This window comes from Vitis vinifera, chromosome 19, assembly GCF_030704535.1.
Source record: "Vitis vinifera cultivar Pinot Noir 40024 chromosome 19, ASM3070453v1".
NCBI classification, from domain to species: domain Eukaryota; kingdom Viridiplantae; phylum Streptophyta; class Magnoliopsida; order Vitales; family Vitaceae; genus Vitis; species Vitis vinifera.
Window position 1 is genome coordinate 21,083,317 of NC_081823.1, and position 23,233 is coordinate 21,106,549.

The following is a 23,233-nucleotide window of genomic DNA, read 5'->3' on the forward strand; positions in this document are numbered from 1 at the left end:
TTTTTATTCCAATGTTTTTGTGGGTCTTCTCCTATAATTCCTATTTTTTCTGCTTCTAATATAAGGTTTTTTAATCTATTTGCATTTCTTAATTGTTCTGAGTAGTCATTAATTATGCTATCCTTTTGTGCCTCCACTTTGCTAATTTGATGAGATGTTACATTATGATTTTTATTTAATACATTTTCCATGTTTGTATAAACAATTGTTGTGGTTTTGGGATGAAAACTAACTTGGTTATTTTGTATTGTTATCCCTCCTTGTAAAGAATGTACAAAATTTAAACCTAAAATAAAAGGATATAAACTTATAGTAGGTACAGGATAAGTTTGGGGTAATACTAAGGTTATGTTATTAATTATGATTGGTACGTTTGAAATATACTTGGTTAGTATTAGTTTTTGTTGATTGTATTGGATTAATTCTACTGGTTGAACTAATGTTTGCTGATCTTCTTGAGGTACTAAGATTTCAAATAAAAGGTTTTTACTGGCTCCAGTATCTAACATTGCGTCTACCTTTAATTCTATGGTTTTTAATTTAATTGTTGTTGGAAAAATAATAGATTTAACTTTATTTGCCATATTTACTTGTTCTATTGTTTGTATGGTTATTTTTTCAGGATTCATTGGTTCTTTTACAGGACTTTTTGGTTCTTCTGTGTGTTCTTCTGTGTCCTTAGTTTTTGAACTACTATCTTCTTCTTCTTTTGAAAATTTTCCTTTGATTATTATTTGTAAATCTTTCCATATATTATAAGGTTTTATTTTACTTTCTAAAGGTTGTACAAGGTTTTCTAAATTTAAAGGGGTTTTCTTAGCTTGATTTTCCTCTTTTTCAATAATCATACAAATTTCTTCTTTTTCATTTTCACTATCTTCTACACTATATACACTTGAATTTTCACTTTCAAAGTCTAATTCACTGATAAGTTCTTCTTCTTCACTATCTAGCTGATACTCATTTATTAGGTTTATTTTTACTTGGGTTTTTCTATTTCGTTCATTTAATGGTTTTTTAAGTTCAGGACATTCAGGTCTTATATGGCCTTCCTGACCACACAAATAACATTTACACTGTCTTTTTCTTTCTGAGGTTCTTTTTCTTTTTATCCAAAACTTTCCAGGTTTTTTATACCTTGTATGATATGGTCGTTTTTTATAAAAGGTTCTTGACTTTCTTCTTAAAAATTTATTATATCTCTTAGGTTTTCTAAACTTATATTCTCTGCATCCTATATCTAGATTTTCCCCTATATGTAATTTTCTACAAAGTTGTTGATTTATGTCTTGTTTCTTTATCTGACTTCTTTCTCCTATGCTTACACATTCTCTTTCTAACCAATTTTTTACAAATTCTATTCTAGCACCTATATAAGGAGAGTTTTTATACTCGGAGGTTGTAAATTCATTCCATAGTCTAAGTCCTACGGGTCCTTGTATTTTTAATATATATTTATTTAAATATTCAGGGGTTCTGTCTACTCTAGCATGGATTGCATATTTCCTAAATTTTTGTTCATATTCTCTTATATATGAAAGGTTACATAATTTCAATTGTTCTAACTTATGAAGGTATATTGCAGGTTCCTTTACATCTTCTTGTGTTGTTCCTAAAAAATAAAGTTTTATTAGATTTATAAATACAGATATGCTAAAATTATTTCTGACTTCTTGAAAATAACTGCTGTTTTCTTGTTCCATGTTTCTAAAAAATTGTAGTACAGTTCCTCTAAGGGTGCTTTTACAAAATTCATAAATTTCTTGTTGATTTTCAAAGGATACTACCACACCTGCTGAATTTAAAGATTGCTCCCAATTTTCTATGGTTTTTCTAAGATCTTGTGCACTATCTATATCTAATATTGTTCCATATTCGTATATTGGTTGCAAAGAACTAGAAGGTTCTGTTTTAGTTTTCCATTGAGGTCCTTTTGGCTTGCTATACGGCTTATTATATTTTACTATTTCACTTTTTACATTTACAGTTTCTTTTTCTTCATTTATTGTATTTATTGATTCGTTTGAGATTATTTCTATGTTTTCGTTAACTTTTGGTTGAATAGCAAATTGATTTATCATTTCTATATCTATAAGTTTTTTGATTAAATTGGTTTTATAGAGTTGTTCTATTATTTGGTCATCTGTATAGTTGTTACACATTATATTAACAAAGTTTTCTTGATCCATTTGTTCGTCTAGTAATATTGGATTACTAAATTCTTCTAACATTATATTTACTAACTCTGAGTTTTTATATAGGTTTTCTACTGTCTCAATGTTTAGTAAAATATCTTCTTGTATAACATTTACATTTTCTATCTCACTATCTGACTCTACCTCTACATTTACAGTTTTATAATTTCCAAAGGTTATACTTGCACTTCCATCTTGGTTTTCATATAAGCTATTGGATGTTGGATATCTTATTATTGGTTTATTTATTTGAGGTAATTCCCACTCCCGTCCTAGTAAATAGTCTATATTTACAGGTTTTGCTTCTATCATATTTACTGTCTTACTTCCAAAGGTTTTTACTATATCATCGAATTCCATCATACATTTTAAACTTAAAGCATTAGTAGTTTTTCCTATAAATCCTATAGCTATGCTAAGGTTTTTACTTCCTAATTCCATATCATAACCTTTAGTATTTACAGTTATTTTTATTTTTTCTGTGAATTCCTTAAGATCTATACAAAATTGAGGTATACAACCAATAACTGCGTAATTTTGGTTCATATTAACTTCTGCACTAGCTAAAAGAGCTCGTCCTACTGTATTGTTTCTAGTATCTAAAAGGTTAATATTTATAAGTGCTCCAATTTCTTTACGATGAAGTCCTATTATTCCTATCAAAATTATTCCTAAGTGCATATATTTATCGGTTTTATTTTTTAGTAATTTATGTTTTGTTTCTGGAGATACTAAATCTAAATATACAATATTTCCTATTGAACTTATAGTATGTTGATTTAAAAATCTAGTTATTTTATAATTTTGAACTAATTGTTTTTTGTAAGGTGTTACTTCCTTTACTGCCTTTTTTAATTTTTCTTCAATAAATTCTTTTACATTGTCTCGAGGGTTTATTGCTTCTACTATTTCCATGGTTTTATTGCTAGATTTTTTGGTTCAAAAGGATTTATTTTTCTTTCTATTTTAATTATTGGTTTTTCTCCTAAATTAAAGTTTTCAAATTGTTTTAAAAGATTATTTAATTTTTGTTCCTCTGATATTACTATATTTCTTTGTTCTAAAAGTTTATCTACTTTTTGGTTAATTTTTTCTAAAGTTTCTTTTAAATTTTGTTGTTCTAATTTTATTTGTTCTATTTCTTTTCTAACAAATTTTTCTTCTCTAGCTAATTGTTCTTTAATATAATCTAGGTTATTTCTTAGCAAATTATGGTTCTTAAAGTCTTCCAGCTTCTTTTCTAATTCCTAAGACCGTGTTTAGTTTTTCTACAGATTTTATTTGTCTTTTCTGGATTTCTTTTAAAATATCTATATTATTTTGGTTTTCTTTCTGAATTTGTTCTTGTAATACTTCGTTTGTTATTTTTAATTGTGTCTCTACTAAAAATTTTAACTGCTTTACCTCTTGGGTTTGTAGATGAGGGTTCATTATTTCTAATATGTTTTAATTAGATGAGCTAGCATATAAATTATCAATATAATATTTTATAATTTCTCTTCTAATTACGGTTTCTGTAGCAAAAAGTTCGTCAAAAGCTTCTTGTATAGCTACTTAGTATTCATTCAAATATTTAAGAGAAGTTAAGTTTTTAATATCTGTAGTTAAATCTTTTACAGTAGTTCTTAAATTATGTAATTTGTCACAAGTTTCTCTAAATTCTTTACGTTGAGCATACAACCTATTATTAAGTTCTTTTACACGATCATAATCTATATTATATATACCAGGAGGATAAGGAATAAAAGACATTAATTCTTATGACACTAATTCATGTTAAGTAAGCAGAGCAAATAAAGATTCAGAATAAATTAAGCAAAATTTAATCAGACTTTATATGGGGTAAGATAAAGTTCGGTACTCTGAAAATTAATTTGAATCTACAGTTTCCTTTCCTAATTAATATACTGCAATACACAGAGAGGGGCTCTGATACCAACTTTTCTCATCACCAGTCACTTTCCCAATAGTCAGTTTCAACAACAGTTTGTTTTCAACAACAGTTTGTTTGAAATCTCCGTTAGCAATGGAAGTTTAATAGAATTTAAAGTGAGAACAAAGTGTGAACACATTTATTGCTAGCATTAAAATAATACAAACACTTCTCCCATACTTAATATTTTAATATAAACTTTACAAAGACTTATTAAAATAGTATAAAAATTTCAAACACTTAATAAAATAATACAAAAAGGGTTCTGTGCTTATAGTTAAAGTTTTTTAACATATAAAATTAAGTTTTTGAAATCTTGAACGTATAAAAATTAAGTTTTTGAAATCGGATATCTCAAAAATTCAGGTAGTAAAATTCAAAAATTTTAAAACATCACTTCGTGTCAAGGTAATACCCCCCTTCTGACCAGACATAGTCTCCCTAAAACGCCAATTTTCCGGCAAAAATGGGTTTGAGGTCAAGGGTTAAGACTAAAGACTCTAGTTTTAAAACATGATTTTACACCCAAAATTTTCTAAATAAACCGATTTTTTTTTATTTTTTTTTTATGTTGATGAGAACATTATATAAAAAGGATCCATGTATATTACATATATTAACTAGTAAAGAAAACTTAAAAATAATTCAAATAATTTTCATTTCCCTACTTTACCTTTTTACCCCTTTTTACCCCCTAAGGGTAAGAAAAATACATAATAAATTTAAATGAAGGCAAAAAATTTAACAGAAAATTCTTACTTTCTTATTGATTGCTGATGAATGTACAAGGCTGAAGATGGAGCTTCTTTTTACAGACAACTTTGCACACACCTTTTGACACACTCTCTCGGGCACACCTCTCTTTTCTTTTACTACCACATATATATATGCAAAGCATTTACAAATGACAGGTGAGAATACAGGTGAGAATTAATTTCAAGTGGTTGGATGGTAGGAAAAATATTTACGGTGTTCAGAGGTTTGGTATAAAATAAATACAAAGACTTTTGGAGACTTTTACTTTTGAGACTTGTGACTTTTGTTTATTCATCCGTTCTTCTCTTCCTTCTTGTCTCTTTCTCTTGTCCTTTTCTTCTCTTTATGCATAACACGTGGCTTTTGGATGTCTTTACTGCTTCTGAACTTGTACTGCCATGTTTAATTTTTGTAGTTGAAGACGCATTTACTGCTTCAATGTCGTCATTGCTGACATCATCCTTCCATTGCATTTTGTAGATTATGATAACTTTCATCGTTCAGGTTGTCCCAAAATAATGCGTCATCGCTGAGGTAGGAAGATGGTTCTGGTATATCTACACTGAGTTCGGTTATAAAATCCTGTTCTTCAGAAGTAATAAAAGGGTTTGGAACAATGATGTGTTCTAAAGGTTTTACTCTCCATATAGACATGGTTTTTGTTTCACGAATGAGATGAAATAATTTATTCCGGGTTGGTCTAAGATCATAGATTTGAAAAGCTCTAAAGCGAGTAAAAAATTCTGGAAATTCATCTGAACGGGTCATTTCCCATTCTGGTTCTTGTTGAGGGATGAGTGGTTCTTTATTATGTTTTATATATACATGATGATAGGCTGGTACTACTGATCCATCGGGTTGAAATAAAGGTGGAATGGTTTCAAAAGAAATATCTATATATTTTTCGGTTTTAAAAAGATAGGTTAAAATATCTTTCAATTTTTCTGGGAAATTTTCAGGAATTTGAGATATATGGTTCATAAAAACATTTTTTAAAATTCCCTGATCCATAAGTTGCGGTACTAAATCAAAATTTTCTTTATTTACAACAGACATATTTACATAAGCTAAATATATAACAAAGAAAAATTCAGGGTCGTGATATGCCATATACCCTGTTTTTATCCCGTCATTTTTAGTTCTAAAATGTTTATACAAAAGTTCTTGATTTTTAAACACTTTGTTGTATTGGTTTTGTAGAAAAAAGGTTTTGACAAAAGAGTAGTTATCAACTCCAATTATATTTTTAACAACGAGCCTTTCATATTGCTCAGTCAGAAGAGCTGATTTCTTAATTAAACTAATTACTTCAGGTTGACTGTTTGAACAGCTGGTTTGATTGGTTGACACTGTACTGGTTTTCAAATCTTCTATCAGTTTTTCTTGATTTTCTTGGATTTTGAGGTTTTGGAATTTTTGGGTTTCTAAAGCAATCAGTTGGTTTTGAAGGTTTTGTAAATGTTGGGCTAAAGCTGACACTGTTTTTCCATAAGCGTATTCTAAATTTTGGTTCGGAAAACTTTGTGGTTTTAAAGACCAAAAATTATCTACAATAACCTTATGTTCTTCAAAAAGGTTTTGAGAAAATAAAGAGTTAAACCTTAGGTTTGGATTCAACACTTCGTTTAGACATATGGTTCCATATTGAAAGGTTCTAGCTTTCGTAGGTTTTCTTTGAGCCATGTTCCTGTAATCATGAAATCAATCATTAGTATTATCGACATTATTAATTATTTGTCTACTTAACCAGTCTGCTAATATATTATCTTTTCCTTTAATATGTTCAAATTTAGGTTTGAAACCAATTAAAGAGTTTTGAAACTTTATCCATCTTTTGGTGGACAATTTTGAAGAATTTTTGTTTTCAAAGAATTTTTTAATATTCTCACAATCGGTTCTTAAAGTAAAGTGTTCTTGGTTCAAAAATAATTGAAATTTTTCTAAGACTAATATTATTGCTTCAATTTCTAAGTCTGTAGAGCTAAGGTTCTTTTGATAATCATTAAAAGTTCCACTACAATATCTGCAAAGTTTTTCTTCTCCTATATTAGTTACAACTAAAAGTATACCTCCCCATCCTGTTTGACTAGCATCAGTTTGGACTATTTTATATTCATTTTCTAAGGGTAAATGTAAGGTTGGGAGATGTTTCACAAGTTCTTTTATTGACATTAATTTTGAAAATTGTGGATTTGAGAAAAAAACTTCACTTTTTCAAAGAGGTTATTTGTATCAAATCACAATAAAAAACTATTTAATTATTATTTATTGGCATAAATAAAAAATTATTTATTGAATAAAAAATAATTTATCACCAGCTTGTTTGGCATTTTAATGCTTATATAATTTGGGCTTGACAAAAATTTACCTTTTATTCCTTATATATTATATATATATATATATATATATATATATATATTTATTTATTTATTTATTTATTTATGTATTGATTTTTATGAGAAAATAATTCATAGACATATTTCCTACTTATAAATTCAAGATATATAACATAGATTCATAGTATAGTTTAGACATTTCAAAAGTTAAGATTGGAGTAAAATAAAATTTTGTATCATTTGTATCTCAACTATATTATTTTGACATTTATATTAAATATTGACACTAATTTTGAAAATTGTAGATTTGAGGAAAAAACTTCACTTTTTCAAAGAGGTTATTTGTATCAAATTACAACAAAAAACTATTTAATTATTATTTATTGGCATAAATAAAAAAATTATTTATTGAATAAAAATTAATTTATCACTAGTTTGTTTGACATTTTAATACTCCTATAATTTGGGTTTGACAAAAATTTACGTTTTACTCCTTATTTTATATATTTTTTAATTTATGTATTGATTTCTATGAGAAAATAATTCATAGATATATTTATTTATTTATGATTTTAATTTAAAAATTTTATTTCTTTTATAATTATATATTATTTTATTATTAATTATTAAGGATAGTTTAAAATATTGACATTAAAATCAAATACTTCTAGATAAAAGCATAATGTTATTTTATGGGGTGTACAAGATTACGTAAATAATAGATACTTATACTATTATAGAATTAACTAAAACTTTTATAAAAATCTTTATAAAGGATTAATTTTTAAAAATATAAATTTATTGTCTTATATAGTTAACATTAGAATTTTTTCTCTCTAAAGAATAACCATAAGAAATATCTATAAAAAATTAAGGAATTGAGATGATTTTATAGAAAAGATGAGATTGGTAAAACATTATATTGTTAAATTATTAAAAGAGAAATGAGTTTTTTTTTTATCAACTTTAAGTCATATTGTGGACCCCGCATTTCGGCTCAATGCGTTTCCCACTCGATGGCGAAACTCGATTTTGGTTTGAAAATGATTTTATTTATTAAAAAGGGTTGACTTGGAGTCGCCACTTATTTTTGTTTTATTTTTAAAAAGGGAAACAAAATAAGAAAGAAAACCCTAAGCGTGACTCCTTATTTTTGAAAAGGTGGTCTGTGAAAAACCGGATCGGGTTCGGGGGTCAGGTTACTTATCAGGAAGGTACGGTAAAGATCGTAGCACCCCTCTAAGTCCCTAAGTCGGGTCTCTACTAATAAAATTAAAGCAATCATGGCAATGGATGAGTAAATCAATGAACACTCAGGATAAATCACGCACATGTGAGAATCGGGACATGCATAGACAACGATTAAAGGGAAAATGGGTACATACCTGGGCAACGAACCATCATGCGCTATCATAAAAATGGGGTCAGTGTATAATAAAGAACACAAAACATACCACATGCATCACCAAATAGAAATTAAAACTGGATTTTTGAAATTTATTTGAAAATTGGAGTTTTAGAGATTATTTGAAAATTAGATTTTTAGAAGTTAAATATAAGAATGAGAATTTTAGTAATTAAATTTGAAAGGAATTGGAATTTCAGTAAATTTAGGAATCGGAATTTTGAAGAATTATTTAAATACGGAATTTTGATAAACAAATAAGTGGATAAATAAATGAGTGAAATAATAATAATGATGAAATAAAAAAATTAGGTAAATAATTGCAAAAAATAGAATTTTAGAGATGGGAGACCGAATTTAGAGATTGAGATTTTGAGAAATTATTTGGAGATGAGATTTTTAAATATATGAATAAGTGAATAAATAAATGAACGGGATAATAATAATAACGAAAATAATCATTAAACAGCTGAATGTGAATAGTGGAATTTTTGAGATTGAAAATTAAATTCGGAAAACGGAATTTTGAAAAATTTGAACTTTAATTATTGGAATTTGTAAAATAAATGAATGAAATAATAATAATAATAATAATGATAATAATAATAATAATAATAATAATAATAATAATAATAATGAGAATAATATTTAAATGAATGAACGTGAATAGTGGAATATTTTGAGATTGAAAATTAAATTCGGCAGTCAGATTTTTCAAGAATTGAATTTTAATGATTTGAATTTTTACAAGAAATAAATAAATAAATATGGAATGATAATAATAATAATAAAAATAATGTTTAAACGAATGAACGTGAATAGTGAAAATTTTTTTAGAACTTAAAATATTGGAGTTTTGAAAAATTGAATGTTAGATTTGAAGTTTCGTAAAATAAATTTAAAAATCACATTTTGCGAGATTATTTTGGAAATGATACGTGTATATATATATATTCTTAAATAAAATAATAAATAAATAAATAAATAGATAAATAAAAATAAATGAATAAAATAGATAAAATAAATGAATAAATGAATGAATTTGCAAAAAAAATGAAAATTTTAACATGTAAAGTGGAATTAAGAAGATGGCACGTGGGAGAAAAGAGAAAAAATAATAATAAACCACCTTGAAGCCTGCTGGAACCATGCCACCAATGAAGAATAAAAAATAATATAAAAAACTATGTCTTTGACTTCTATCCACCAATTTGTTTAAACAATGCCATCATTTAGCAAATACTTGAAGCCTGCTGGAACCATGCCACCAATGAAGAATAAAAAATAATATAAAAAACTATGTCTTTGATTTCTATCCACCAATTTGTTTAAACAATGCCATCATTTAGCAAATACTTGCTCTTGTCAGATAATAAACTCCAAGCCTCTGAAACAAACTTAAATGTACCATCTGCACCAATGGACTTGTTTTTATTAGGATAAAGCATAAGAGCCAGCTCCCTGCATTGTTTCTTCACAGTTCCCTCATCGGCCAAGGGGATTACGCCAAGTATCCCATACCAATCCACTCCTCCACTCACTTTCTTCTCAGCTGAGATGTACACATCAAATATAGTTAACATTTGAGAAATATCCTCACACCCAGGATACAAATTTCTTTGCACCCAAAAGGTCTTTATCCCTGAACTTCCTCAGGGCAATATCTTTCGCTCGAGAGGCATCATCCTTATAGCACTCCATAATACTCCTACATGTTTCCTCTATGCGTTTCTCTACAGCCTCTACCACCTGGTTGATGACTTCAAAAAGATGGGTCCCAGCATGCATGTGCGCAAAATAAAGGCCCTTACTTTCGAAAGCTCTCAAACTGATACACAAAATCATCAACTATGTCCCATAGCCCATGGTTTGGCAGCTTGCAGTGGATGAGTTTGAGAGAGAAAATGGGTATGCTGAGCAAGAAATGGGTGTGGCGGGCGTCACGTGGCCATGCATGAGCAAGCCCAAGGCAGCCATCTCCAGCTAGGCGTCACCCTCAGATGAGGTCTCCATCGTCAGCGACATAGATGAGGGGAAAAGGATGGCGGCTTTAAGGTGGCGGAGTTGCTGCTGGTGGGATTTAGCCTATGGGACCAGCCTTCAAAGTCCTCCGGCGGCGCTAGGAAGGCAACAAAAAAACTCCTACTCGCGTCATTCACCCAGCAAAAAGAAAAAAAACAGGCGCAGAGAGGTGGCCGGACTGGTTGGGAAGTGGAGGGCTACCGGTGGTGCAGGCGAATGGCAACCGCGGGGGTAGGGCTTGCATGCATGGCTCCCATGCAGGTATGCGAGTGGCTTTGGGGTTCTTATGGGGATGAGCTAGGCGCGGGTATGGCGGGCAGCCGGGTGTGCAAAACAGAGCATCCTCTCTGTGAGCAACCCGAGCTCTCTTGCTGTTGCTTTCTGATCGGAAACAAAAGAGGACACTCTCTTAAGCAACGACCTCCAGTCTATAATGCGCTGAAAATTCTCCGCCTCAGGAAACCCCCCCGTCAAAACCATCCTCTTCCGCTATGCTGCTACCTCATATAGCAGCCAAACCAGTACCAGAAACGGGAACAGGGGAATGACGAGACAAAACAGAGCGCAAACTAATGAAGCTAACTAAAGCAACCCAAACCATGCTTCATATTTTAAACAACAAGTTTAGCTGTAGGTGAGTAAACTAGAGTGCATCTCATAGAAATGGAAACAAAACAAGTCCCCTACACGATGCAGGGTAAAGTTAGAACAGAGCTGTATTGCTCTCAAAGCAATCCAAAGAAGTGAAAGAGATATTAACAAATAAACCATAACTCAAACATGATCCGTGAAACTGAGCATATAATCAAACAATCCACAGAAACTATTGAGAGAAAGAAATGAGACTATATATCGATAAGGTAAATCCAAGGACCCGTGGTATTCATACCTCTCCTTTCAATATCTCCGTAACCTAGAAGAGTTCTTCCCTACCCGCAATGAAATCCTCCTCCTCTCGTCCGTATCTCCTCCTTAAGCTAAAGGATCCCCCCCTTCTTTTTTTTTTCTTTTTTCTTCCCCCTTTTCTTTAGCTTCCTTCCCCTGTTTTGAGTCTTCCTCATCAAGCCATCTCCGTACCCTGTCCCATCTGCCGCCCGAGAGCCTCCCCTATCAGTCTCATTTTTCTCTGCCCCAAAAACAGCCATCATGTCGAGCGGCTCCGGAAGAAAGGTAGGAAAAAGAAAAGACATAAAATAAATCCCCAGAAAACTCTCTGCCTCGGGGGGGTCTACACACATATAAATTTTTATATTTCTTTTAAAAAAATCAATTAGAAAATTAAGAAAAAAGAAGAATTGAAATAAATTATTATTAAAATGTCATTATCTTATAAATTCATATATGAATTATAATAAAAATATAATATTATGAAAAAATCAATGTAAGTTACTATTAAAATTTCATTATCTTTTACATTTAGAGTTAATTTGGATTCATTTTTCCACTTTAATATGAAGAAGACTAATAGAGTTATGGTTGTCAAACCCCTTTTTATATTTTTGTATAATCAATTTAATCCAAATTTGACTTTTATAGATATATAAAATAAAAATTTGCATACAAAATAAGTTATTTTAATGTAATATTTTTTAATTTGTTTTATACTTTAATTTAGAATATTAACATTGAAATCAATTACTTAATAAAGAAATGAGATGATTTTATGGAACAACAAATTAGGTAAGTAATAAATGTTTATACTATTAACTAAAATTATTTTATTTGTACATTCTCAATTTGGATTGATTTTTATCTGTAAATAACATAAGGAGGAAGACTAATAAAATTAGGGTTATCATGGTAACTAAATTTTTTATTTTTGCATAATATAATTAATTTAACATAGATGGTAAGAGTGGTAGGAATGGTGGCTTCAGCATCAGCATCAATCCAGAAGTTTAAATCTCAGTAAGAGTGGCAGCGATGATGGCTTCAACATCAATAGTGGCAATCTACCCTCCTAAAACTCCACCATGACTCGATTAGTAACACCATCAAGAGTAGTAACATGATCTTCAGTAGCTAGCTACACAAGCAATTTCCGTTGATTGAGCCTTTTCACCCTTCATCACTTCTGTCTTATCAACTACCTGATGATCTTTAGGTCCAAGTATTGACTCCCAATGAGAAGAATCTGAGTCTACCTCAATAATAATAACTGAGTCAACTTCCTTTGCATGCTGCTCTTGCTCTCTAGTCTAATTAGTACCTTCTTGATGCTCTTCCTCTTCTCATCTTCTTCTTCCTTAGCTTGCACCTCATTAACATCAGTAGTAACAACATCTGGAATTCCCCCCTCCTGAAGGTCTATATCAAATGAAGGAACCTCATGTCCTTTCCTTTAGCAATAAGAGCTTCACACAGTCAGTTAACAGCTCCATTCTCCTGTCCATCCTTTGCATAAATTGGAGCATTACTTACATAAAATATGAAATATCTCCATGAAGATACAGTGGGGACAGTAGGAATAGTTGAAGGATCTTGTGTCGAACTTGTTACTAAAGGTACATGAGCAACTGCCTCTTCAACTATTCTGACCATCTGCCTCATCCTTTTCTTTGTACTTCTTTCCATGAAAATTCTGTAAAATTTCCAAGCTTCCACATTGTAAAATTTTGTAGCGTCATATTTTTCCTCATTCCCACTGAATTTAAACTCTTTCTAATTGAATAGCCAGTGACAAACTTGGACAATGCGAATGCATACTTCTTGCTGTGAGAAGTCTTGTTTTCATTCACTTTTTCCACAAAATATAAAAACGTATCCACCATCAATACAGGAGATCACCATCCCCCCTTACATAAACAATACAATTCCTCTAAAGGAAAACCTCTCCTTTCTGTGACATGTCTATAAGGAGAGAAATTGGTTCTATACACCTGATCCACAAACCATAGCTCCTGTGATGTCTCTAGTCTTCTGGCAGTTGTGGGAGAGCTAGAACCACAATGCACTAAAGTGGCCACCATCCTCTGGGAAGTAGGATTAGTGTAAGGTAGAAAATTTCCTCCTTAAGATGGCATTGTAGGCAACCCAAAGCCTATGCCAAAGATTTTTCAGTGATCATCCCCTCTCTTTCATTAATGGAAAAATGTAACACAGATTTTCCAGGGGCTCTCCTCTCAAAGATAGCATAAAAATCTCTCACCACAATAGGATAAAAATAATCTATGGAATACACCATAGGCTCTATCCCATATCTCCTCATTCGCTCCATTGAACTCATTGTCTCTGGAAAAGTAATGTATTCATCAGGCACCAAATAATCCGTGTCTGCCAATAAGAATGCATTCCGGTTTCCTTTAGACTGGTAACCACAGCTTTTCCCTTCTTTTTTTCTGTCAATTTCTTTGGCTAAACTTTTTCTATTTCTTTATCCTTCTCATCTCTTTTAGCTTTTTTTTTTTTTTTTTATAGATTCCTCTAGAGTCATTTCAGTTTCAGGCTCTTTCTTCTGTCTGTTCATAGTCTCTTTATTTGGCTTCTTACTTGGTGTGGTTACTGCCACATTCTTCTCCATAGGAGACTTCCCTTTCAAAGGAGATTTACCCTCAGATTGCACCTCTTCTTCTTTCCACTTTTTATTCTTCACAGCTTGTAGTGATTGTTCACTAGCTATCATCAGTCTAGGTGATCCATCAATAATGATTCCTCCTATCTGCTCAATGACAGGTTGTACATCAATCCTTTTCATAGTTGGGGCATCTAAATCTGAATCAGTGGATTCAGATTCGTAGACCATTAGTGCCTAGCTAGCCCTTATCTTTATCCTTTTTTTCATTCTGCATTTTCAGAGTGCAAACAAAAATCCGAAAACATATTACAAAAAAGCTTGACATTTCCAAAAACAGTATATATTCATTTAGAGTCAACAGATATTCATGGAAAATAATTAAGGCATATTAACGAAGAATGGATACAAATGGCAGAGTTCATCCAAACATTCTTCATTCAAAGACGCAAAATCTATCCGGAAGGATCATTGGACAGGCATATGTTAACTTTGATATATCCATGTACAGATTCTCAAACAAACATCTGTTATAGATAAAGCACACAACAAACTTCTTTCACCATTAAACCAAGTTAAAAACACTCCAAAATTCAATTTTAAGCACTGCAAGAAGACAAGTAGGAAAAAGCGCGACTATAATATTTAGGTGCAAATCAAGTAGACAGCAGCGCATAGTAACTATAAGGGGTGCAAATAAATCCTATAGTTGCAGCCACGTGTAAACATGGGACTAGAGGGTGTGAAACTGTAGCTGCGACCATGTATTTTCTTCTACTAAAGGTTCTATTAGCTGCAGCTTCTCGTGGCCATGACTACAAGGGTGCGATGAATAGGAAACTTAAAAATATATTGTTTATACACACGAGGTATTGTTTCCGCCATTATAGGGGTTCGTATGGATATAACGTTTTTGTGGTTGCTAGTAAAGGTTTAATGTGTAGAATATGCTTGGCCGCAACTAAAGTTTTTAATATTTTTTATATTATGATTCTCATGACAGAATTTTCTTGCATATCTAATATATATATATCCAAGCTACACGTACCCAAAATTTGAAACTCTCGTAACTTTGCGCGCGTGTGTATATGTTGGAAAGTAAACTTGAATTAGGAACTTTTTAAATATTTTAAATTAGATTTAGTTTCTGAAAAAAGTTAAGGAGAATATTTTGTTTTTGAATAATTATTTTAATTTCTATTTTTGAGTTGTTAAGTGTTAGAAGGTTTCTAACTTTTATAACATGTAAATGAGTCAAATTTTTCATTACATGCACATGTTTAGTACTTAATTAAGGACATAATTGGAATGCTTTGATTTAATATTCAATTAATTATATCAACTTTTTAAATTTCAAATTATTCTTATAAATTAGAACATTTATTAAAGAATTTAAATTATTAATTATGTTTCACTTAATTTAGAATCTATTTACATATTTAGAAAATTAAGAAAATAGAGTTGTGTTTATAAAAGAAATAATAAAGTTATGACTTATAATATATCAATTTTGGTCTATTATTATTTTTTTTGTAATGATTAGATCAATTTTTTAGTTTTAAAATATTTAAAAAAAATGATTAGACTCATTAATAAACCCAATATAAAATGTCATCTGGTTTGAAATTCATTTCTATGGTGAAAAAATTTATAAAAATGTAATTATGTAAAGAAAAGAAATAATAGTAATTGTGAACCAGTTTTTATTTATAAATTTATGTTATTAATTAGTTCACTATTTGAGTTTCAAACTATTATTTTAAAAATACTAAACTCGTTAATAAATTCAACACATTAAGTTTTGTTTTATTTAAAGTTTATTTATCTAGTGAAAAAAAAAAATTTGGTTTTATGTATAAGAAAAACAATAAAGTCATTTTTGACAAATTTTTGTCCAAAAATTTCTAATATTAATTTGATCACTATTTGAGTTTCAAGTTATTTATAAAAATTATTAGTTATTAGCAAATCTAAGCATAAGTCTTGCTTGATTTGGACTTTATTTGGGTAGTGAATTTTTTTTTTTTTGCAAAAATATGATTATATGTAAAGAAGAAACTAGTCCAAGTCATTCAAAATAAATCCTAGTTTATGACTTTATAATGTTATTGGGTTCCATGATTAGTAATTAAATTGGGTTTTAACATTCAAATTATTTTTACAAATTAATAAATTTTATATATAAAGTGTAATTTGATTTTGAATTTATTTGTTTAATGGAAAGTTTTTATTAAGGTAAAGGAAATGTTGAAGGAGTCAATGTTTTTGTTATGGATCTGTTGAGTTGTCCTAGTCTCAAGGTTATCTATTTTTTTGTTCTTTTGATTTGTTGCAAAACATGGTTGAATTTACGTAGTTTATAGGAGTTAGTCTTTACATGGTTCATGGTCTTAGCTAGTGGTTAAAAGTAGTGGATTAGAGGTCTTTATTTTCTTAGCAATTTCCCATTGATGTACTGCCTCTTTAAAAGGCTATTTGGTTGATGAAATAAGATCATCAAAAGTACTTTTCTCTTCCAACTTTTCTATACATTTTTTAGCTTTATCAAATTTTTGTACTCTTCCAAGATTTTTCCTCTACTTGTAATAGTGGTATCAGAGCTGGTTGAAAATTGAGAAAGTGAGAAAAGTTAAGAGCCAAAATAAAAAGAAAGGACGTGAGATAGAGAGAATTTTAGTAGCAGTTCCTATTTCAATTTATTTTGTTTTTGCAACAGCAACAGTAAGGGATAGCCTCTAAAAACTTTGTCTAACCCTATAATCCCATACTTTGATGGTCACTATATATGACCATTGGAGCATGTTGATGGAGAAATCCTTTAAGGTCTAAGGAGTATTGGCAGGTTGTCTTTGACGGAGTAGCAGAATCGACAAATAATTTTTAGATAGAGTTCACGGACTTTTTCAAGGTTTGAGCACTTGTCCTAAGGGGGTCATGGTATGTTTGTCTTCAAACCCTAATGCCCATGACCAACTAATTGGTACTCATATATTGACATTGTGCTTGTTATAAAAGCTAAGAACCAGTTAGCACTCTGAGGAAATAAAAATCTAAGAAATTGTACCTTGTTCTAAAGAGATTGGGGAGAAACCTTAAAGGGTAAGTGGCCTTTCATCATCCTCAATACCTAGTGTCTTGGGAAGAATCTTAGGAGTTGTCAGTTGATCTTTTCTAAGCTACATAGAAGGAGCTTTCCTAGGATGGACATGTGAAATAAAAATAATAATAAAGAAAATAGATATGAAAAACAATGGAATGAAAAAGCAGAAAATGAGATAAAATGGCGCTCTTCCAAAACTAGTCATGAACAGTTTATCTTAGGTAGAGGAAGGAAATTCTTAAAATAGGTGCTCCATGAGGATGCTCTTAAGCTAACATTTGAGTTTTGTTAGGAAATCACTTCTGAAGTTGATGTCGAAGAGACTAATGGATTCTAAACATTGAGGCATGCTTTTGTATACATTTATGTAGTGAGTGAATCTTTTTGGAGTTATGCTATTTGACTATGAGCTTATTCTTGAAGGGATAATATATTTTCAGTAACTGAATTTATTGAAGCTAATTCATGCTATTTAGTAGTTGTTGTCTTAATTGTTTAGGAGTTTTACTCTTTATTTTTTTCTAGAGACCAACAAAATTTAGGTTGGGGGGGAAATGATTTGTGCTTTAAGTCATGGGTTTTCCCTATTCCCTAAATGGTAGATTCTATAATGAAAAAGAACGTAAACTACTCTCCTCAGTTTATATATATGCTAGTACCTAATTGGTCTGAGTTCTTCAATTTCATGTCCAATGGAGAAATTAAAGTTAAAGTCAATCTCAGGAGATTAATAATTGGCTCTGGTTTCATAGATATGAATATGCTCTAGTTTGACATTCTTGAAGTGGATTAGCAGAGTGGGATTCTCTACTCAGCTGATTGCCTTTTCACTGAGTTCCAAGGATCAATAGGAGATCGTGGATTTGTTGACATTCTCATTCTGAAAGCAACTGCATCAGTATCATACATGTTTGCCAGTTGGCAATATAAAATTGGTATTTTGGTTCATATTTTCTACAACCTACAAGCCACTATCACTACCACCAACTATATGAATAGGCATCAATTCTTCAGGACGATGAAGAAGGAAGAGCATATCACTTGCTCAAATGGAGAAATGTGTGGTCCCATAATTCTTTAGGAAATAAGTTTGATATCTAGAAATAGGTAAAAAGAACCAAGAATCTTGAAAGACTTCTTTCATCTTGTTCATGTTGCCTAAAGGACAACCTGTGGGCCTTTGAATTATGTATTGAAACTATCAAGTCAACTGGAATAGATTCATTTCTGAAGCTGCAGGGTTTATGGTCAACCATATACCAAACCCAAAGTTCTTCAGTAGTCTATTGAGAAAATCCCATTTGGAACCTAACCATGAGAAAGTCAGTTTTATTTAAGGCTGGGCTGAACCTATGTGCAACCTTCTGTCTTCTGGGACCTTCTCTAACTATAGTTTCATCAACACAACACACTTAGTCTTGTCCCAGCTACTAAGGCTGGGCAAAACTATTCTGAATTATTGTTCCATGCATATCTTGTTTGTGAATGATCTCCACTAGGATCGACTCTTAAGTATGTACCGATCAAGAATCAAATCTTGTTTGTGAATTATTGTTCCATACATTCGCCTGACCGTTGGATGGGTGAAGAGGCAATGCAGATACTTGTCCTATATTCCCATAGGTATCAAACTTCAGTGCAGTAGTTGACACATTGACTACCTTTCTGAGGTTAGGACAAGATAAACTCATTAGTGGATGGAGAATAGAAGACCATATACTAATTTATGTGGTTCAGAATTTGATGATGTGAAAAGAAATAGATATATGGATAAAGATCATGATAATAAGTGCGAGATTCGCGCGTCTTTGGAGTGTTTCAAGTTGCAGCTAGATTGCCTATATAAAGAGCATGGAGGTTTGTAATTTCCAGTATCAGCAACAAAGAGCAGGTGTGAATTATAGAGAGTAAATAGGGAAGTTGTCAACCTCCCTCAAAGGCTTCCAATTTTCCTGGCTAATTATCAAGGTTAGAAAGTTGGAAGCCGGTGGGGGACCTTGAAAGCTTACCCCAGAATCAATATTACTCATCTGGTTATTTGGTATCAGTTTCCCTCATCATTAGGAAGACAGTAAGATTGATTTCAGGTGAGATGTTTCCCCTTCTTCTCAAAAGACTGCAAACTTTTTAGAGATTTATGCTTATGGTATTTTAAGAGCCCACTTGACAAGAAGTGTTTCTAACATTTTTAACACTTAAAAATTAGTATCATGCAAGTTCTAGTAAGGTTAAAAACGTTTTCTAAAATCACTACTAAATGCAATCTAAATCATTTATTAGAGAACAGATTTGGGATAAGGTGGAAAACTCTTAGTACCACACTATTACCAATCTTATTTCATTGCTCCTTTCACCCACACCCTCAAGAGTGTCATCACTAGTTATAGGGCATTTTTATCTTATCAACTAATGATCAGGGTTTATGAAGCATTTTAAACACTGCCTTATTCTGCAATTATTTAGAAGCATACCTTCTATGGATGATACCACAATTTCATTTTACTCCTCTGATCAATGCATGTACCTACAGAGAGGAGAAAACATCTAAATGAATTTCCCTCACCAGTTGCCATAACTGTCCAAAACCATCCAAACTTCTTTTCAAGGAAAATTTATGTTCATATTAAAACACAAAATCAAATATCTATGATATGATCCGTCAAGGGATGAAAATTTGGTAAAACCCATTACTGATAAACAAGCTCCTCTACCATCAAATGTTTAATGAGAACTTTCAAAAGGGCCTCTGGTTTTTCTGAGACTGCTTACAGTATCCAACAAATTGAGAAAAATCAATATCAACCAAAATCCACAAAATACACACTATATCACAACATTCCCCTCAATAACCATGAAAACAGTTCAATGTTACTTGTATGATACTGGTACTTCTGAAGAAGATGCTTATAATTACATAAGCAATTTGATTGGAGAGACATGGAAGAGGATGTATTAAGATCAAGTAGTAGAGTCCCCCTTCACTCAAACTTTTATTGGAATTGCAATGAATCTTGCTAGGATGGCCTAGTGCATGTATGAGGATGCAGATGGACACGGTATTCATTAAGTACAAAGATTGCATTTTTCATGGAACAGGTTTTGCTGTAATTGAAAGATATATAAGGTATTGAAGAGAGGGAGGTGGGTGAAAGATAATGTGTTGCATCTTATTGAGGAGAAAGCACTAGCAAGGAAAAACAAGAATTGCTTGAAGGGTTGGCTGCTAAGGGCATTGCACTCATCGATGTGGGCAAGGAAGAAATCAAAGAGATGGGCATTGCACTCATGGATGTGGGCAAGGAAACAATCAAAGAGATCAAAGAGACTACAATCAGATGTGCCAGATTTTCACGGAGATTACCATTTCATCTCTTTTAGAGACTGGATATACAGTTAAGAGAATTAATCTTATTGGCATGAGATGGATGAAGCTCAGAAACAAATTCATTTATTTAATTATATATTTACTTTTTGATTTTAGAGTCTATTTAAAACCATTTTTTATTGAAATGAATCTTTATTAAGATTTTATGGATACCATTCCATTCTGAGCTAAGGAACAGTCTTATCAATTCTAAAGTAAAGCACCTAGAGGAGAACAAAAAATAATATAAAAGATAAAACAGTTAAGAAAATAAACTATAAACATTTATTTATCTTCCTTTCCCTGATTTTCTTAGCAATCAAAGAAAAAAACAATCTTATGAAGTAAGAAACAGAAAATATGATATTAATAAAATTGAATACATTATTTAGTGGTGGAATGAGAAAAACTTAGAGATGATGAGAAATAAAAATAATGAAATTAACAAAAAATTGGAATGAAATGTTCAATGCAGTCCAACCTATTAAAGTGCAACCAAGATTAGAATGAATCTTCATTACCATTCTGTCACTAGGAAACAAACACAATACAAACTGAATGCCTCAAGCAACATCAACTATCCATTAATTTGATTTCCAGAAACTAGAAACCCTAGATTCACCCAGGAATGTGTAAGAAGTGAAAGTCAAATTTCCATTAAGCTTTGACTTCAGTAAATAGAAATCTTTAGTGCCAACCAGAAGGTGAGGCTACTAGATTAGCAGTAATCTCTATATCTTAGCAACTCATGATAGTGAATGGAAGTTAATCCTAAAAAATAATTCCTGCACCTTATAGAAAATCAAATTTCATTTTTTTCACTCAAATAAGCCAAACAAAGGCCAAAGATAAAAATAAACACAATCAAATTTAATTTCTTTAGAGATTAAAAATTTAGGGAAAGAGGTTTGGGGAAAATGACTCGGTTCCTAGGGTTCTTCCTCAAGTCTTGGACATGCAATTCTGATTTGAGTATGGTAAAGAGTTCGGTGAGTGAGTTGGTCCTTCATCAACAATCTAGTCGCAAACTCAATTCCTAGGGTTTTATGACCTTGGTAAGAAGGGTTCAATGGCCATCACTAGCAATGTTTCTCAACATTGAGGGTTGAGAAGGGCTAATGAAAGAAAAATGTCAAACAATCAGCAAGAAAACAAAATCATAAGTCATTTGAAGATTCTCACCAATGGGTTCTTGACAGTTCAAAGTGAGCGGGAGAGGCAGAGGTTATATAGTAGGTCTATGCTCACGGGCTCTATTGGGCCATTTATAGTAGCCGCCCATTTCTTCTCCCAACTATAAGAGCTCTTATAGCAACAACCTATTTCTTCCCTTAACTATAAGACCTTTTGTAGTAGTAGTTATTCCTTCCTCTAGCTGTAATGTTGCATTGGTTGTGGGTTTTGCAGGCCCAACTAAAATTGTCACTATATCTTACTTTTCTTGTAGTGTAATATAGATCATTTATATATAGATCTAGGAATTAGATAAGTTAACCCTTGAGGACACCACCTAGCTGCTATTCATGTTCACTAGTTCTTTTTTAGTAAATTCATTTTTTATTTTGGGTGCTAAGGACTATGATTAGTTAAAAATCAAAGTAAAATCTGAAACTACAGTGTGAAATTGATTTTTGAAACAGATTACAAAATTAAACCTTGAGCAAAGAGTTGTAATTGGAAATAGTCATCAAAACATTTGATATTATCTTCTAATTGTTGTGATAATTTCACTCAAAAGCAAACTAAAACCAAAAATTGGCATATTGTGTCTTCTAAAGGGAGACAACTTGCCTTCATAATCTTGCTTTAGAAATGGGTTGAATACTGGTGTAACAAAAAGCTAATTAAGGGATACCTAGATTGCTTCATAATAAGAAATCATAGAAACTTAAAAGTCAAACAATTGTTTTCTTGGATGTTGTTTGATAGTTTAACAAATCGTAAGAGAGTTGAAAAAAATAAGAGTTTATTTTTGCTCTTTTCTTTGTGTCAAGTTGTAATTTAAGTGTAACTCAAGTAAAGAAATGGAAAACTAAAATTATTTGGTGAAGCATTACACTAGGTAAGGAAGTTCATTGTGACTTAAACTTTCCAAGGTTTTATAAAATATGATTTGAGTTGCTCCAAGGGACAACTTTTTGCTGCCGAAGGGATGACTTGTTCAGTGGTCTTGAGGAATTTATGTGTTTTATAATAGAATTATATCTATCTATATATATATATATATATATATATATATATATTCAAAAGTAACAAGAATGTTGAAGTAAATACTGTTGAGAAAATTTCAATACTAAGTATGGTGAATAATAGATGATTTCAGAACTTGTTGCTCATCGCTGAGATATATTAGTTGTTGAGAATAAATTGTTATACTTAAAACTAACTATGATGTGCAACATGAACAACATGGAAAAGTGTTTCAGGCATTGATAAGTGGCCTCATGAAATTAATGGGGGAAATGATCCCTAAGTGAGAACCCTTAACGGAAAAATGATAAATTGCCTTGAGGTGAAAGACCCAAACTTACTTTGAGTAGATCCATATTTAAATATAATAGGGGTTTAAATGAATGTCCTTAGCTAAGAGTCTCCAAAACATTAAAGATAT

At 31.2% G+C, this 23,233-nt stretch overlaps 1 protein-coding gene across 1 annotated transcript; it reads right to left on the reverse strand.

Moving 5' to 3' along the window:
* Positions 1 to 9,953: 9,953 nt before the first annotated feature.
* LOC104878233 (uncharacterized) lies at positions 9,954 to 10,413 on the reverse strand. The gene is made up of 2 exons (XM_010648263.1): positions 10,251 to 10,413; positions 9,954 to 10,177 (listed from the first exon to the last, which is right to left on the reverse strand). The coding sequence occupies exons 1-2, from the start codon at positions 10,411 to 10,413 to the stop codon at positions 9,954 to 9,956; spliced, it is 387 nt and encodes a 128-aa protein (XP_010646565.1).
* Between the last annotated feature and the right edge of the window lie 12,820 nt (positions 10,414 to 23,233).